Genomic DNA, 16,913 nt, shown 5'->3' on the forward strand with positions numbered 1-16,913 from the left:
CCGCCCACCGCGCTGCTCCCTCTGCTGTCCGCTGTGCGGGCAGCGGCGCAGGGCTGAGTACCATGGCCGGGCTGCTGGCGCTGCTGTGCCCCACGGGCAGGGTGGGCGCCCGGGTCCGGTCTCGCGCCGCCTGGCTCCTGGGCGCTGCCGCCCCCCGCGCCCCACCGCCCTTGTTTCTGCCGCTGCTCGGGACCGGGCTGGACGCCCCGCTGCTGCACGCGGCCCGCGGGAACTGCCACGGCCGCCAGGTAAGCCTCCCCGCCCCCACCCCGAACCCCGCGCGCCCCGCTCGTCGGCCCATCTCCGCCGAAGGAGAGCCTGACTCGCGCAGCTGCCCGAGACCGAGCACCGCCAGAGTCCCCAGGCCTCAGATCTCTACAAGTCAAAGAAGCGAGTTCCCAGTTTACAGCAGGGGAAACTGAGGCTCAGGGAGGTGTGACTGCCCAAGGTCACAACCTCCAGGTGATCCCAGGATCCCAAAGCGTCAGGCTGTACTGTGGTGGTGGACGGGAGGATTGGAGATGGGGCCTGGGCTTGGTATCGACGTTCTCACTGGGCGGTAGAGTTGTTCCCTTTGAAGTCGCGCCGGGGCTTCCTCCCTGGGCCGAGGAGAAAGGCTTGGTGGGTGCTGCGGTCTCTAACACCCCCCCCCAACACTTGCTGCCACTCCCTTTTTATCTAACCTAGAGGGCAGGCCTCCCTGTCAGACTGCAGGCAGGACGCGCGCAAGAAACCCAGTGTTACTTCATTGCATCAATATTTCACTTCGGTTGCTTCTGTGTTTGCTAACTGAAAACTGGTTTCCATTCAGAATGGTAATGCAGACTATCCCTTTTTGAAAGTTTTGAAGTGGGTCTCCTTAAAGAAAAAAGGTGGTAAGCAGTGAAGTCTGGAGATCCAGAGCTAACAAGTTGGGACAAGCAGTGCCTGGAGGTTTGCACCTTTGGTCCCTTTGCCTGCCTGCATCCACTCACCAGCGGTGCAGACCTACCCCAAGTGCTGAAGGCCTCTGAGCCTGTTTGCTGACCTTGCAGGCGTTTAAAATAGCACCTTCCCAACAATAGTTTGGGGAACAGTTCCATGAGCTGATGTGGGCCTCAACATGGTGCCACCGGGAGCCAGTGCTTCCTGAATGTTGCATAGGTATTTGACTCGTGACCTTACCATGCCTCTGCCACAGGTGGAGAAACTTCCTTCCCTGCCTTCTGCTCCCCCATCGGACAGGTGGTAGATCTTGTCTCTGCCTCCTGAGCCCAGTTAGGGGATCCTCATGCGTCTGGCACCCTCCGCGCACACCCAGCTGTCTCCTGGTGATTCTCTGTGGATCAGCCCAGCTGTCCCTTCCTCCCGGAAGCCTTCCCTGACTACCAGTGATACCTTGGGTGCCTCCACTGGCCCCCTCCTCAGCCCCATGGGTGTGCATCTTCTATGCACTCATCATATGGAATGTCCTCCTGACTTGCTGGTCTGTCTTGTGAGCCTGGCACTGGCAGGTGTGTGTGTGTGTGTGTGTGTGTGTGTTTGTTTGTGTGTATACTGCTCCCCCACCCCATATTTATTAAAGTAAGAAGGCTGTATTAGAAGGGTCAGGAAGGTTTGAGGAATGAGCCAAAAATTGCTCACAAGTTCAGATTGTTTAGAGTGACACCTGTTTTCATTCATGCAATAAGTAATATTAATAATAAACACTATATTTTGTTTACTTTGTACCAGGCACTGTTCTGAGTAGTTTGAAAATATTAATTCATGTAATCCTCACAACAACCCTGTGACGTAAGCAATACTGTCACCCCCCCCCCCCCACTTAAGCCCAGAGAGGTTGAGTAACTTTCTGAGAATCACGCAGAGGTTACCTGTCAGAACTGGGATCCAAACCAGTCTCGTTCCAAGGCTTCTGCCCTCAACAGCTGTGCTGTGTTCCTCACTTATTCGTGAGTGTCTGCACTGTGCTAGGCACTGCTCTAAGGCGGGGGGGGGGGGGGGGGGGGCGGATAGAGCAATGAACAAAACAGACATAACCCACCCTCAGGGAGCCTGACATCTAGTGGGAGGGGAGGGACAATAAACAGAAAAGGAAAATATCAGGCTTGTTGATGTGAGAGGTGCTACTGAGAAATGCCAAGGGGGGAGGGAGGGTGCAGATGGGCAGGGCTGCAGGGAGGGATGCTGCCAGTTAATAAATAAGGTCATCAGGGAAAGGCTCCCTGAAAAGGCAGCGGGTGAGGGAGAACTGGGAGGTAGGACACTGGGGCTCAGAGAGCCATCTGCAGGTATATGAAAGCACTTATCTAAGAACAGACACGGGTGAGGTAGATGTTGTCTGCATCCAGGGCAGCGACTAAGGATACATCACAGGTTCTTAAGGTGATATTTCACGAAGAAATGAATGTCTGAAAAGTTTCCATTCCTTGCAGGTCATCACCTCATAAATTCCTTTATTTCAGTCTCTTTATTCTCCTCCAGGGTTAGGAAGAAAAATGCATGACCCACAATGATTAAAGAGATTTCCAGGATAAAAGGAAGAAAATTGTCCATATAAGCTTCTAACTCTAGAAAGTTAAAAACTAACTGCAGGGCTTCCCTGGTGGCGCAGTGGTTGGGGGTCCGCCTGCCGATGCAGGGGGCACGGGTTCGTGCCCCGGTCCGGGAGGATCCCACGTGCCGCGGAGCGGCTGGGCCCGTGGGCCGTGGCCGCTGGGCCTGCGCGTCCGGAGCCTGTGCTCTGCAGCGGGAGAGGCCATGGCAGTGAGAGGCCCGCATACCACCAAAAAAAAAAAAAAAACTAACTGCAGCACCGGCTAACAGGAAATTGTCTTTTGTGTCTGAATATTTTGTCCCTCCCATTGTCTTGCAGTAGATACTGGTTATTCTGTAACTGGAAGTCTGGCTGCCTTTTTTTTTAAGGAATAACTTTTCTTTTAATATTTATTTATTAATTTATTTATTTTTGGCTGTGTTGGGTCTTCGTTTCTGTGCGAGGGCTTTCTCTAGTTGCGGCGAGCGGGGGCCACTCCTCATCACAGTGCGCGGGCCTCTCACTATCGCGGCCTCTCTCTCTTGTTGCGGAGCACAGGCTCGAGAAGCACAGGCTCAGTAGTTGTGGCTCACGGGCCCAGTTGCTCCGCGGCATGCAGGATGCGGGATCTCCCCAGACCAGGGCTCGAACCCATGTCCCCTGCATTGGCAGGCAGATTCTCAACCACTGCGCCACCAGGGAAGCCCTGGCTGCCTTTTTTTCTTTTCTGGCCAAAAGGCCTTTTGCCAAAATAGAGGTCGTACAGAAAAGGGCTCTCGAGAGAGAGACAGTTCCACCCGGTCCTGGCAAGTAGACAGAGGGGACATAATGAAGTCTGGTTGGGCCAGATGTCCAGGGTGGAAAGTGAAAGGGGCTTTCACCCGTCATCAGCCTCAGGACGTTGTTTGGCTCTTGGAACCGGGGTTTGTCCACTGCTCCTCCTATCAGGGCCTGGCAGATCTCCCATCCGGGGCACTTCATCCGCAGCCAAAAGGCGGGTGGGGAGCTGTTTATCAGGAGCCTGAGCTCCCAGCGGCCATTCTGGCTGCTAGGCGTCAGAGGACAGGGCGGGCGCGGTGCAGGCCCAACCGAAGGGTACTGGTGACAGTTTTCCTTCTCCCCTCCAGAGCCTTGACGTTCTGGAACAGGCTCTTCCTTGAGGAATGTTCAGCTCTTGGGGGACATGAAGGGGAGCCTGCAGCACAGAACTCAGTCTGGGCGCCGCCAGCCAGCTCATAGCTTTGCCCCAAACCTTGGTCTCCCATCTGTCAAAGTGGGAGCGACAGAGGTGCCCACGTCGTGGGGTTGTGAGGGTTTTTATGGGATGGCGCCTTTAAAGTGCTAAGCCCGGTACCTGGCTCAATAGAAGGGGCCTCTCTTGAGGACACTGGTGGTTTTCCTAAAACCTTTCAAAAAACGTTATGCTTTCCTGCCTATCAGAACCAGCCTCTGGGACCCCATAAATGGATACTGGATTTTAGTAGGCAGTCCCCTTTTTTTAAGTGTTTGTTTTCTTAAGTCTGAAAAAAGCCCGCAGAAGTCAAAGCTAAAGGCAGAGAGGAAATACAGTTCGTCTCCCGCCTTAGGACCTTAACACTTAATTCCCAGGGACTGAGCAGCCTTTAATGAAACAGATTTAATTTTAATTGAAGCTTTAATTTAAAGCTTCCAGGTGTTTTGGGGTTTTGTTTGGTTGGTTTTTTTTTTTTTTTCAGTCCCAACTGCAGTTTGGGAACAAAAGAGATGCTCTTTCAGTTGGGAGGTAATGAAAAGACTCTTTCAACTAATAAATCTGAGTTCTGTGCCAACTCTTTTGGGAGCAGGGGCAAATGAGCAGCTGCTGTGTATGATTAAAAATCAAGGATGATTCTGGGAAAGGTTTTTGGTTTTTTCTTTTTTTTTTGGCTACACTGCACGGCTTGTGAGATCTTAGTTCCCTGACCAGGGATTGAACTTGTGCCCTCGGCAGTGAAAGCGCAGGGTCCTAACTACTAGACCACCAGGGAGTTCCCAATTCTGGGCAAGTTTTAATCCAAGACTGAATTCCACCCCCTCCTCGCCGTGCGTGGAATGTGGCCCTTCACTGAGCCTTACTTAGTTCTTTTGGGGACACTAGGAGAGTCTGCTTTTGTGCCTTCTTATCTTCTACGTACGTGCAGCAGCCACGGTTTATCTTCCATTCTGGCAGCTGGTCCAGAGCCAAGCCCTCCTGTCCAGCATGAAACCAAGCTGAGAGGCTGCCCCAGGGGTTACCAGACACAACAGGGCTCCAGATACTGCAGACATTCTTTGTAGGGCAAAATGTACTGTGGCTCCCAGCTTGCCCTGAAGAGTAAATTTTAGAATCTGTACTTTGTATTTCAGTTGAATCAAATTCTGCTTCATAAAAAGGAATGAAGTTTGATACCTGCTACAACGTGGATGAACCTTGAAAACACGATAAGTGAAAAAAGCTGCCGCAGTCTGTTCGGGCTGCTATAACACCACAGGCTGGGCGGCTTAAACGGCAGACATTCATTTCTCACAGTCCTGGAGTCAAGAAGTCCAAGGTCAAGACACGGGCAGATTCAGTGTCTGGTGAGGGCCTGCTTCCGAGTTCATAGCCAGCTGTCTTCTGTCTTCTTGCCATGTCCTCACATGGTAGAAGGTTCAAGGGAGCGCTCTGGGGTCTCTTTTACAAGGGCCCTGATCCCATTCATGAGGGCTCCACCCTCATGACCTAGTCACCTCCCACCTCCAAATACCATCCTGGTGGGGATTCGGTTTCAACATACGAATTTGGGGCGGGGGAGGGCTTCCACCAACATTCAGTCTGTAGCAGGAGCCAGTCACAAAAGGCCCCATGCTGTATGGCCCCGTTTACATGAAACGTCCAGAAAGGGCAAATCCATAGACAGAAAGGAGTTTCGTGTTTGCCTTTCCCCATCAGGATGGGGGAGAGAGGAATGGGGAGTGACTGCTAATTGGGTGACAAAAACGTTCCAAAATTAGATCCTTGTGATGGTTACACAACTGCAAACACACATAAACCATCTGACTGTACGTCTTAAACCTTAAGATGGACTTTATGGCCTGTAATCTATATACCAGCAAAACTGTTACCAAAGTGGATGGGCCTCCCTGGGGAGGAGGAAGAAACACACGTGGGGCGTTAGGTGGTGACGGCCCGATGGAGGGAACTGCACAGGAGCAGCTGTGTGAGGGTCTCGGTTTTAAAGAGGGTGCTCCAGGAGGGCCTCCCTGAGGTGATGTCGGAATAAAGACCTGGAGGCGGGGCTATGAGGACGTCTGGGGAAAAGCATTCAGGCAGAGGGAGCCGCAGATGCCAAGGCCAGGAGCGGGCCTGGCCTGGGCTGCTTAAAGCAGCAAGAAGGCCACGTGGCCCGAATGGGGAGCAGGAAGGAGAATGGGGGTGGGGGGCGGCGGGCCTGGAGGGCTGAGGGGCTGGTGCTTCCAGGAGGCCTCTGACGGGGGTGGTGCTGTAATCCCACCTCGGTTTTTACAGGCTCCCTCTGGCCACTGTGTTGAGTGGTCAAGGGTGGGATTGGGGGACCAGCTGGGAGGGAGGCCACCACAGTAACCCAGGGGAGAGATGAGGCGCCTGGGCCAGGTGGTCCTGAAGCAGCGTTCCCTAAACCCACCTAGGCTGGCACCGCTCAGCGCCCCTCCGGTCAGTAGCCCTGTCTGCTGCTCTGTAGGGTCAGCCCCTCATGGGAGACCTGCAAGGTCAGGCCCCGGGCCCCTGGGTGGCCCCTGGTCTCTCATGTTCCTGCCTACAGCCCGGGCAAGAGTAGCTCGGGAGGTCTGGTCTGAGTGCCGTCAAAGAAAGAAAACAGCCCAGGAGGCCGACTGCAGTGGGCCCGGTGGAGGGCGGGGCAGTGGATTCTGATGGGCAGACACCGTGGAGGGCGGGGCAGTGGATTCTGATGGGCAGACACCATCACGTCCTGAGGATGGAAGGGCAGGGGTGGGCCACCAGGGCTGCTGGCTTAGGGGACAGCATGGATGAGCACGAGGGATGGAGGACACAGTGCGGGCCTGGCGTGCGATGGGGGGACGAGGCTTGGGTGGGCAAGCCTCCAGAAGTATCTGAGGAGGAAGGGGACCTGCTGCACTTAAAACCCTTTATCAGGGAGTTCCCTGGCAGTCCAGTGGTTAGGACTCCGCGCTTTCAGTGCCGAGGGCGCGGGTTTAATCCCTGGACGGGAAACTAAGATCCCAAGGCACAGCTGTGTGGCGTGGCCAAAAAAGTAAAAACTCCTGATCACATCCTAGTACCTGTGCATGCAATCCAGCTCGACCCCTAATACACCGGGCAGAGATGGTCCCTTCACTCTCCCAGTGCTAGGAGCCAGGCAAGACGACCAGGTTCCCTGCTCCCTGGAACCACACATTCCGGGCCTCTGGCCAACAGCAAACAAGCGAAGAACGGAATGCTTACGTACATGTATTTGTTATATTTGTTACATTATAAGCAGGACAACTCCTGAAGATGGAAATCTCAGAGAGGGAAGTAGAGATGTGATAGCATGGCTGCCACTGAGGGCAGGCAGCTGAGGTGGTCAAGGAGGGCCTCTTGGAGGAGGTGACGTTTGTGTTTCCAGCTTAGGAAGTGGCTCACTCCAGTCTGTTGCAAGGCAGGTACATCTGAGAAGCGACGGCCACGTGGAGAGTCTGCTGAGGGCGGGCAGGAGCAGGGCAAGGGGAGGCGAGAGTGCTGAGCAGCTGTTTACCTGGCAACGCTGGCTGATCACTTAGAAGCACCAGGGGAACTGATATCTAATCGCAGTGCCCAGGCCTCACCCCACATCTATGAAATCAGAGGCTGGGCACCTGGGCACAGACAGATGGATCAGCAGCATCCGGGTCCCCTGGGAGCTCTTGAGAAAGGCAGCGTCTGCAGGGAGGCCCCAGACGTGCTTGGTCAAAGCTCCCACCTGCCCGCCAGCAGGGGCTCTGAAGCAGGGCAGGGCCGGGAGGAGGACCTGTGCCTCGTTGCGGTTGGAGGCTGCTGCCCTGGGCACCTGTGTCATTTCACTTTTGTCCCTGGGATGCCACGCTGCATGTCATGTGTCCCCAGCCCACCACCCCCACCGCAGCCTTTGAAGCATGGCTCCACTGCAGCATGTTCTAAAAATACAAGAAAGCAGCTGTCCCGCTGCAAAGTCAGTAGCCGGAGCTGACTGACCCAGATGCTGCCTGTGAGAAGAGCTCTGAGGTCTGTCGTTAGAGCTGAAGAAACCCTTTGATGTAAAAGGCACTCTCCATATTGAGGAGTTTTGTCTTTTTAATCCAAGGTTGTTTTTATTTCTCCCAAACATTCCAGGCCCTGTAGATGCTCAGTAATTGTTAACAAACACCCCACGCAATGAATACTTTCTGTACTAACCCGGCCGCTGCATTTATGGCCGGAGAACTAGCCCTCCCTTTCTCCGTTCAGATCTCAGGGGTAAATCTTGATTCCAGAAGTAGATGCGTCACGGCTTTTGCTCCGTTTTATTTCGTACCCACTGTCTTGTAGAGTCTAGCATGGTTGTCACATCACCACAAACCTGGAGGCATTAAACGACACACATTTATTCTTTGACAGCCCTGGAGGTCAGAAGCCCAAACGGGGTCTCACAGGGCTAAAGTCAGTGTGTGGGCAGGGCTGGTTCCTTCCAGTGGCTCTACGGGAGAATCCATTTCCTGCCTTGTCCAGCTTCTGGAGGTGCTGCACTCCTTGGCTCGTGGCCTTTTCCTCTGTCTTCAGAGCCAGCAGCACAAATCTCTGCAAATCTGACTCTGCTGCTGTCCTCACGTCTGCTTCTCTGACCCTCCTGCCCCGCTGTGTCCACTCACAGGACCCTTATGATTAAGGTCCCACTGGTCCCACTCAGAAAATCCGGATGATTTGCCCATCGCAGATCCTTAATCCCACCTGCAAAATCCTTCTGCCACGTAAGGTAACATATTCACAGGTTCTGGGGACGAGGACCTAGACATCTTAGGGGCCATCGTTCTGCCCATCGTACCTGGTACCCAGCCCTTCACTGCACTCAGTGGCTTAGCGGGCATTAGCCTCAGCTGACAAAGAAAGATAGTAACTTATCTCTCACTGGACAGGAAAGAGCAGAACGCTGCCTGAATCTGAAGCTGCTGATGACCACTAACATCCTTGCTCCTGCCCTAAAGCGTCTCCCCTTCTTTGGCTTGTGCGCAGGACACCAGCAAAATCACTGTGACAACAGGCGGCAACATCAGCAGTACAGAGGAGAAAAAGCAAAGCAAGTCGCAGCAGCTGAAAAAGATCTTTCAAGAATATGGTGCCGTTGGCGTGTCACTGCACATTGGAATCTCATTAATCTCTTTGGGCATGTTTTACATGGTTGTTTCAAGGTAAGATTTTGACAGTAGTAGATATTTGTTTTTCGCTGCCATCCAAGTGTCTTTGGGAATAAGAACTTTTTTCCTAAGACTTTATATTCATCTAGCTACTTTCATCACATTTTTTAAAATACTGTAAATGTCATAGCCAAATTGATCGGTTAACTCTATCCCTTTTGTGTTTGTCTGTTTGCCTCTCTCCCCTCCAGTGGTGTGGACATGTCAGCCATCCTGCTTAAGCTCGGGTTTAAAGAGTCACTGGTACAGTCGAAAATGGCAGCAGGCACAAGTACTTTCGTGGTGGCCTATGCCATCCACAAGCTGTTTGCACCCGTGAGGATAAGCATTACCTTATTTTCCGTGCCCCTGATTGTCAGGTATTTTCGGAAAGTGGGAATTTTTAAACCTCCAGCTGCAAAGCCTTGATAAACTCTTCAACTGTGGGCCTGAAAACCTACTTCTTTGAAATGATACATTTTGGACTGGTTTTATGATGTAGGGTTTCTGGTGGGGGTGAGGCAGGGGCTAGCTGCTGTCTTCTCGTGAATAGCATTTACTTTTGCCAGCAAAAATTCAGGGTTTCAAATCACTGTAATTTTTTTGCTTTATAAGTTTTGGTGATGCTATTCATCATAGGGCTTGTCTGCATCATCTACAGTGTCAGCAAAGCATCGCCATTGAGTTATCATCTGAAACAAAACTGTCAGCCAGGAAATGTTCCTTCTGGAGGATCACTGGTGAGGGTCTGCGTGCAGAAAGAAGCCTCAGGGGTTAATCTTTGCTCAAGTTCTTAAAGGGCAGCGATTCATTAAGCTGGTTTTTAAAGTTCCCCTTCCTCTAATATTTGCTGTCAGGCGGCCTTCGTTTTAATATGCAGTAATGTGCGGAACAGCTGCCAGTGCTACAATTAATGAAGCAGAATTTAAGACTTCACAATATGGAATCAGGATCTTAATTAGCATCAACACTTTGACGTTCATTACACTTGTTTGGGGGGAAAGAAAAACAAGTATTTCTGGTACGTTTCACTGATCCCAAGACACCTTCATATCTGGACATGATGGGGCCTGCCTCAGCTGATTTTTCCCAAACTTCATCAAAGTAGGTCAGAATCATTTGTCTCTGTTTCGGTAAAACACGGAAACTTCATCCAATAGTAATGGCATCAGTTGGCCCCGGACGCATGTGTCCTCAGGAATCTGGACACTGTACATATACGCAAAGCTGAGACAATCTTGGCCTGACTAACTCTGTCTCAGACTTCAGACATTCCAGAACTAGTGTCACAGTGTTTACATTGTGTTGCTACTTATATTTTTTAATTGAGTTAAAATTACGTATGCAAAAAAAAGATTTTGTATCACTCTCTAAAAAAGTAAAATTACTAGCAGTTGCTGTAAATGGGAGACAACCGCAAAATAATAATATAGGCCGGGCAGGGACCGAGCTAGTTTACCAGGTAAAGGGCGTGTGACTTTAGGCCCCTCGTTCTCTGTTTGGGACATTGGTTAAGAACAGAAATGCAAGCACACAGATCTCAGTTGAGACTTTCTCCTTGAGCCAGTCAGGAGCAAGCAACGGAGCAGGAATCTATTCCCGTGGGCTTCAGCATCACTGACGGGACACTGGCTGCACCCCAGGAACCCCAGTGTAACTGCCCTGCCACCATGGTTCAGGGGTTGCATTTATCTTTCTGGCTCCCAGATTTATTTTTTATTTTAGTTTTTTGGTTTGATTAACTACATTTGTGACAATCAGAAAACTCAAGGAACTATAAACTGATCATCCTGGTTTTACTGAGATCTGACTATTGACAGGTTTTCCTCGTTAGCCCATAGTAACCCATGTCAATCAGTTATTTCAGTTAACTTTTATGAGAATCTTTGTGAGCCAGATTCTCCACTTGCAAGATCTTTAAAGTGGATCTATTATCCCACCCCCACCCCCCCTTTTAAAGCCGTTAGCCCACTGCCAAAAGGTTTTAGCAATTTAAAGTTGGAATTAGACTGCCTTTCTGGGGTCTAATTCCCAGGACACGTCCACATCAGAGAGAGATGGCACCAGTGCTAGGTAATTCCTCATGAGGACAGGACCAGCACTTCTGTGTTGCTGTCTGTGTGTGAACAGTTGGCTCTGGGCTCCTAACCACCTGCCTCACCGGCCTCCCAACCATTCAACTCGTGAGTAATGCCTATGCAAAAAAGCCGATAGGCATTCCTACAGGTTTAAGGGCTTGAATGGGAGTGGACTGAAAGGGCAAGCAATAAAACAAATTATCATACCAAATAGCCATAGCGTTCTCTTGTAAGCCCCAACTCCACTCCACTCCAGTGGCCAGTTGTCAGAACAGAACAGAGTAACTAGAGAGGAGAGGCAATCAAAGGACCAGGGAGTTACAGCATTATGTGAATTCACCAGCAAGATGTACAGATCACTTGTATTTACATTGTTTTTATGGAACTAGGGGAATAAAACTGATGATCTATTTTAAACACGTAAGCCATTGTTCACCTCTAATTTTTTATCTGACCAAATGAGCAGCTTAAATTCCGTGAAACAAATAAACATCTTTGTAAAGTTTATGAAGAACTTTTTATTGTTAGAAAGCCATCACTGCTGCTGATCATGAAGCAGCAGTGCGTGTGACTAGTTTATTAATGCTGTGCTGCTACAGTGAGCTCTTTTCTGTGCTTCTGTGGGATTGTTTGGGGAAATGACAGCTTAGCTAGTGTCACTGGTGGGGTTAGTCATGTTGTGTTGACTGCATCCGGGGTGGATGGATGAACTACTACTCTGGGATGTAAAAGCTCGAGACTGTGGGAACCAAAAGCTCCTTTGTCCCAACGGGGCTAACTGGACACGGCCGTTTTACTCAGTTCTTAAGTTTCCACAACTACTTCGGCAACTCTGACATGGAAGCGTATAGCCACGTCCTTCTGTGTAGACATTTCTGACCTCTGTAGGCCTCTTGCACTGAAAGTTGGCCATGAAAGCATGTTTCCTCTCCTAGTTCCCAGTAAGTTCAACACTTCCACCTTTGCCTTCATCATGGTCAAGTTCATCATCTTTGGTTGATGCACAGGTGTTGGCAGCCAGAAATACGTCATTTTACGTGATAGGAACACATAGAACGTGAGACCAGCTCCTCTCATGGCACCTCCTCATTTCTAGGCCAAGAGTGAACAGGTGGTGAAAAGAATTACCCATGTACTGCAGACAGGTGTACTTGTGGACTCAGGTTTCAAGTTCACACAGACGCCACAACTCCAGTGTGTCCCGTGGGAACCAGGTGACACGGGGAAGAAGGGAAGCCTCTGCCAGCTGTACTGAAGGGGCAGCAGGCGTCCACTTTATAAGCCACGATGAACACTGACAGCGCCCAGATCCAAGTACGGCTGCGGAGGAGGAATTCCGTTTAGGCAAACACTCCTTCACCGGAGAATCAGGACAAAAGCCACACTTGGAAAATCCATTTGCCAAGAACTGGTTCACCCCACGTGTGAATCTCTTTGCCATCCTGTTGAGAACACAGTCAGAGGCCAGGGATGGGCAGGTGTGGATGTGTAGGACTCCCCCGCTCTGTCCTGACCACCTGCAGCTCTGGTGGTCCCCCAGAGGCCCCCGCTCAGTCTCACCAGGAGGTAAGTGGCTGAGGACCAACAAGCAGGCTCGGCAGGGGTACTGGACAGACACTGAGAGCGGTCCTAAAGGAACGCCATGGAGGTAAAAATACAAGTCTATACAAAAGTCTTTATTTTAACATTTAAAAGAAAGAATCACATGTTCATTCCGACAGCTTTACCAGACTGGGCCACCCGATAAGTTACACGCACACAGGGACTTGGAAAGTTATTGCACAGATTTTCAACGGGTCGAGTCAGGACCAAACAGCCGCCCTTCCCCACAGCCAGGCTGCGAGTCCATCTTCCACAAGGACACCTTACTCAAAACAGGCTGCGGGGTGGCTGCACTTGAACCTTGCCTCCAGATTGATTATATAACCACGGCTGCTCCCACTGCAGAGTGTCGTGTCTGCGGAGGTGGAGCTCTGAACTGGGAGGCCGAGCACTGCCTGCTCATAAACAGTATTTCCTGTAGCATCTCGAGGGCGGGCAGGCAGCAGGGAGATAGGCCAGCAGCCTGTTCCAGGCAGATTATCAGCAGCCCCGTCTCGAGGATTTCTGCCCCCAAAGATTCTTAAGATTGTTTGCTAGCTGATTCTTTTTTTTGACTACTCGATGGTTTTGAATTTGCCGTGATCCAGGGGTGTTCAAGTACTTCTTTGAGGGTGGGCCGCTGGCTGGGATTATGCTTCAGCAGTCTGGAAATGAGGTCCCTGGCTCCCTCTGGCACAAAGTCAGGGAATGTGAATTCCACCTGGGTAAGTGTACAATAAGTGACAGGGTCACAAACGTGGCTAAGAGAGAACAGGATAAATATTCAGATCGTAGCCTAAAGTCAAGGCTGATAAGGAATGATGGGTCCTTTCTAGTGATGTCTTACCCGTGATATTCTTTTGTAGGTCTCTTGGTATGTGTTTGCCTCAAAAGGAGGCTTCCCAACTAGAAATTCATAGCAAAGCACCCCAAGGCTCCAGAGATCCACCTTCTCGTCATGCATCCGGCCTTCAATCATTTCAGGCGGCAAGTAGTCCAGGGTACCGCAGAGGGTGGTTCTCCTAAAAACGCAGGCAGGTTCAGGTTGACGTGCTTCTGTTTCGGATGCACAACAGCTGCTCAAAATCACCAACCATTACACTAACGTTGAGCGCTTTTCCTAGGCTAGATCCTGTGCTACGAAGCAGGTACTGTTATAAATCCCCACTTTTAGACAGGGAGATGTACAAGATCTCACAGCTAGCAATCAAGCTGCACTCCAAATCTGTCCAACTCCAGAACTTCCTTAAATGATATAAAATATAGGATTTAAAGTATCACCACTATAAAATTTTGTGGACAACTAGGGAAATTTGAACATGGACTAAATAGCAGGTATTAATAAGGCTGTTAATTTTCTTAGGCGTGATAATGGTTGTGATTATACAGGACAATGTCCTTATTTTTAGGAGATGCACACTGAAGCACTCAAAGGACAAAGCACACTGTCTGCAACTTATACGTAGACGACACACCCAACATGGCAAAATGTTAACAACTGTTTGAGTGTAGGCACCGGATCGACAGGTGACCAATGCAGCACGTCTGGATGTTGTTTTTATAATAGAGGTTGGAAACAAACATCAAAGCAGGAGCAAAGACCATGCAGGTTTTGCTGGTTTACATCAGTTATTCTTTCCCTGGTGCCCAGTGAGCGCACAAATGCTCGCTCGACTGCATGGTGACCCAGGATTAAGGAGCTACCTCTCCAGACACCTAGCCTCTCATCACCACCGAGATTCAGGAGACGGCCTGAATCGGAGGGTTCTCAAATGACAGCACAACATCAAAGGAGCTCTTACAGTTACCAAGGTACGGGAGGCGAGGAGAAGTGACCAACATTTACACAGTGTCCTCTTCAGAAAAGGATCAGCTACCTTTTCTGTCACGATGACACCACTGGGAGGGTTAAGGTACAGTTTAGCCCTGCGATGCCATGAAGCCAGGTGCCAACAGCTCCCACCCGTGGCAGACCACGAGACTTTTTTTTTTTTTTAAACAGAGACTGCAGCAGCATATTCAGTGCCTTGCAGGAAACAATTAGGAGTGGTCTGTGACAAAAACAAAGCTCCCCACACCCAATGGCATCTATTTTAGACTACACAATTTTTTTTCAACTGGCTTTAAGGTAATCTGGCTAAAACTTTTTAAAGACCTACCCCAAAGTTGACAGACTCTTATTGGTGGATGTATGCTTTTAAATGCCCTACTTCACATGTGGTTCCAAAAGCTCACTTAAACTCCACTTACATTTTAAAGAGGAGAAAATGTTTTAGCTCTGTTGGCAAAGTTCACTTAAATTGTTTCATTACGTTGATCTCTCCACTTTAAGAGGAGACAGGAAAGGACTGTTCTGTTGACAGAGGACGAAAGAATCTTTGCCCCCCCACCCTGAAAGCTCCGTCCTGAAAGCTCCGTCCAAACCAGTTTGGTTCCTTTAAGTTCCCTGAAGAACTGTGCTCTTGGTTCTAGATCTTTGCAAGCGATGCCCTCAGAAACTTCTGTCTCCTGGTCCGGGAAGCAGTGGAGTCTCCCTCACACCAGTCAGCCAGGTGTTACTGCCCCTGTACACATGCTGCACTTCACCTGTCATACACTTGTCATATCTTTTACTTATTTGTCCCCTTCATTAGTCTCTAAGGACATTACGCATCTTTTAACCCCAGGCTTAGGACAGGATAAACAGCCCAAAATGGCTGCGGAGTAAAAATGTTCTTGAAGACACTAGTTTACTATCAGGCCTAAATTACACCAAAGTACGTGCGTCAGTTACCTGCCCCAACTCAGCACACATCTATACTTTACATATTTTACTATTTAGCTCATGATTAGCCCCTGGGCTTTTGCTAAACCGAGCAAACAAGTTCCACGTCTGAAGTTACATACCTGGAGGATGGGGCATGTACTGACCACCCAAAATCTGCGATCTTAAGCTCTCCAGATGATCCGAGGAGCAGGTTCTCTGGCTTAATGTCTCTATGAATAACTCTCTTTGAATGACAGTAAGACAGGGCATTTGCCAATTCTGTGATGTACTATTCAAAAAAAAAAAGTATTGAAAGTCTGTGTTTTAGATTTATATAACACAATTTTAGACATCTCTTCTGAAAGGAAACCCAACATAGATTTTAACATGTTTCGTAGATTTTTAAAGCCAAAACTAGAGAAAATGGATGACTCTACAAGAAAACAAACCAATTTAGTGTGCAGCATTAAGTACAAGTGATTCTGTGCTATGTTATTTGCTAACACAGCAGATGTGATATTGAAAGACAGGAAAACACAGAGACAGCACTACATCCCCACATGGCAATATATGGCCCAGCAGCAATGAATTAAGACAATATTGAAAAACTGGTATAAATTAGGGAGTCAGACATGTAAACGGTTTTTAACATTTAAAACAAAAACGCTTAAGTACAGACCATTCCCATTTTTAAACCAAGGCCAATTTACAACAAAAGGATTTGTCTGAAGCTAAAACTTTAAGAGCACCGGAAGAAAAAAATCCTGAACAATAAACTAAGAGCAGTTGTCCTGGCATGTTAAGTAGCGAGCTAAATTTGGGGACACACTACATAGTAATTCATTAGTCAGCTTCAAAGTACACAAGCAAGTCAGTCCTTTTGTTCGTTTTGTTTGCATTTCAACTAAAAGATCTAGCAAGCAGGTCCAGAATTTGCTTTAACATATAAATAAGAATGGTTTTATAGTACACTGAAAGAATATATTTAGCTCTGACTTAAGTTAGAGAAGCGTTTGTTTCCCAAAAGTAATTCTAGACAGGACTGAACATTATTTTATACCAAAAAAGGTGTACTAAACAAATGGGTAGAAACCAGATGTTATCGTCAGAAAGGACATTTTTCATTATTTTCAGCCAAAGCCAGAGACCAAAATTTAGACCATAATAAACTGAAAGTGAAGGCAAAGAAAGCTCGTCTCCTGCACCAAAGTTGGGTTGATGATGCCCTAGGAGCACACATTACTATTCCGGAGGGCAACAGGCTGTCCCTGCTCAAACCTCGGCAAGAACCAGAGCTCTCTGGCACCCAACTCCCTCCACACCTCCCACATTAGATTGTGGGTACACGTAAAGGTCCCTAACACTTCTCTAGAATTAGTCTTATTTTTATTAGAAAAGAAAAACAGGTGCGTGTATATATCTCCAAACTAAGGAATCTAGAAAGAACCAATCTTTTCTTTCAAATAGCTGTTTACACCAAAGTAAACTCCATCTGGACTGAGGAAAACCGAGTACTACAAATATTAATTGCCAATTAAATAAGAAACTAGTTTGGTTAACTAATATTTAAAAAGCAAATAAAATAGATTTCTACTTATCCAAAGGGCAAATATTTAAGTTTAAAATAGTA

The 16,913-nt window shown here is 48.9% G+C and overlaps 2 protein-coding genes across 5 annotated transcripts in view; one reads left to right on the plus strand and one right to left on the minus strand.

The window, feature by feature from the left end:
* The window catches only part of FAM210B (family with sequence similarity 210 member B), a 22,470-nt gene continuing 5,557 nt past the window's right edge, over window positions 1-16,913 (plus strand). The window contains exons 1-3 of one of the 2 annotated variants that reach the window (XM_019943830.2): window positions 21-248; window positions 8,718-8,893; window positions 9,091-11,461. In XM_019943830.2, the coding sequence (XP_019799389.1) occupies window positions 63-248; window positions 8,718-8,893; window positions 9,091-9,307 (579 nt within the window). In that variant the 5' untranslated portion in view covers window positions 21-62 and the 3' untranslated portion in view covers window positions 9,308-11,461. Of the gene's footprint in view, window positions 249-8,717; window positions 8,894-9,090; window positions 11,462-16,913 lie in introns of those variants that run through there. The other variant, XM_019943829.3, reaches the window with a different exon arrangement.
* The window catches only part of AURKA (aurora kinase A), a 19,690-nt gene continuing 13,363 nt past the window's right edge, over window positions 10,587-16,913 (minus strand). For all 3 annotated transcript variants that reach the window (XM_073793117.1, XM_004321036.4, XM_004321034.4), the window contains 3 exons: window positions 15,424-15,572; window positions 13,385-13,559; window positions 10,587-13,258 (listed from right to left, as the gene is read on the minus strand). In XM_073793117.1, coding sequence (XP_073649218.1) covers window positions 13,079-13,258; window positions 13,385-13,559; window positions 15,424-15,572 — 504 coding nt within the window. In that variant the 3' untranslated portion in view covers window positions 10,587-13,078. The remainder of the gene's footprint in view (window positions 13,259-13,384; window positions 13,560-15,423; window positions 15,573-16,913) is intronic.

This window comes from Tursiops truncatus, chromosome 15, assembly GCF_011762595.2.
Source record: "Tursiops truncatus isolate mTurTru1 chromosome 15, mTurTru1.mat.Y, whole genome shotgun sequence".
Classification (NCBI taxonomy): Eukaryota; Metazoa; Chordata; class Mammalia; order Artiodactyla; family Delphinidae; genus Tursiops; species Tursiops truncatus.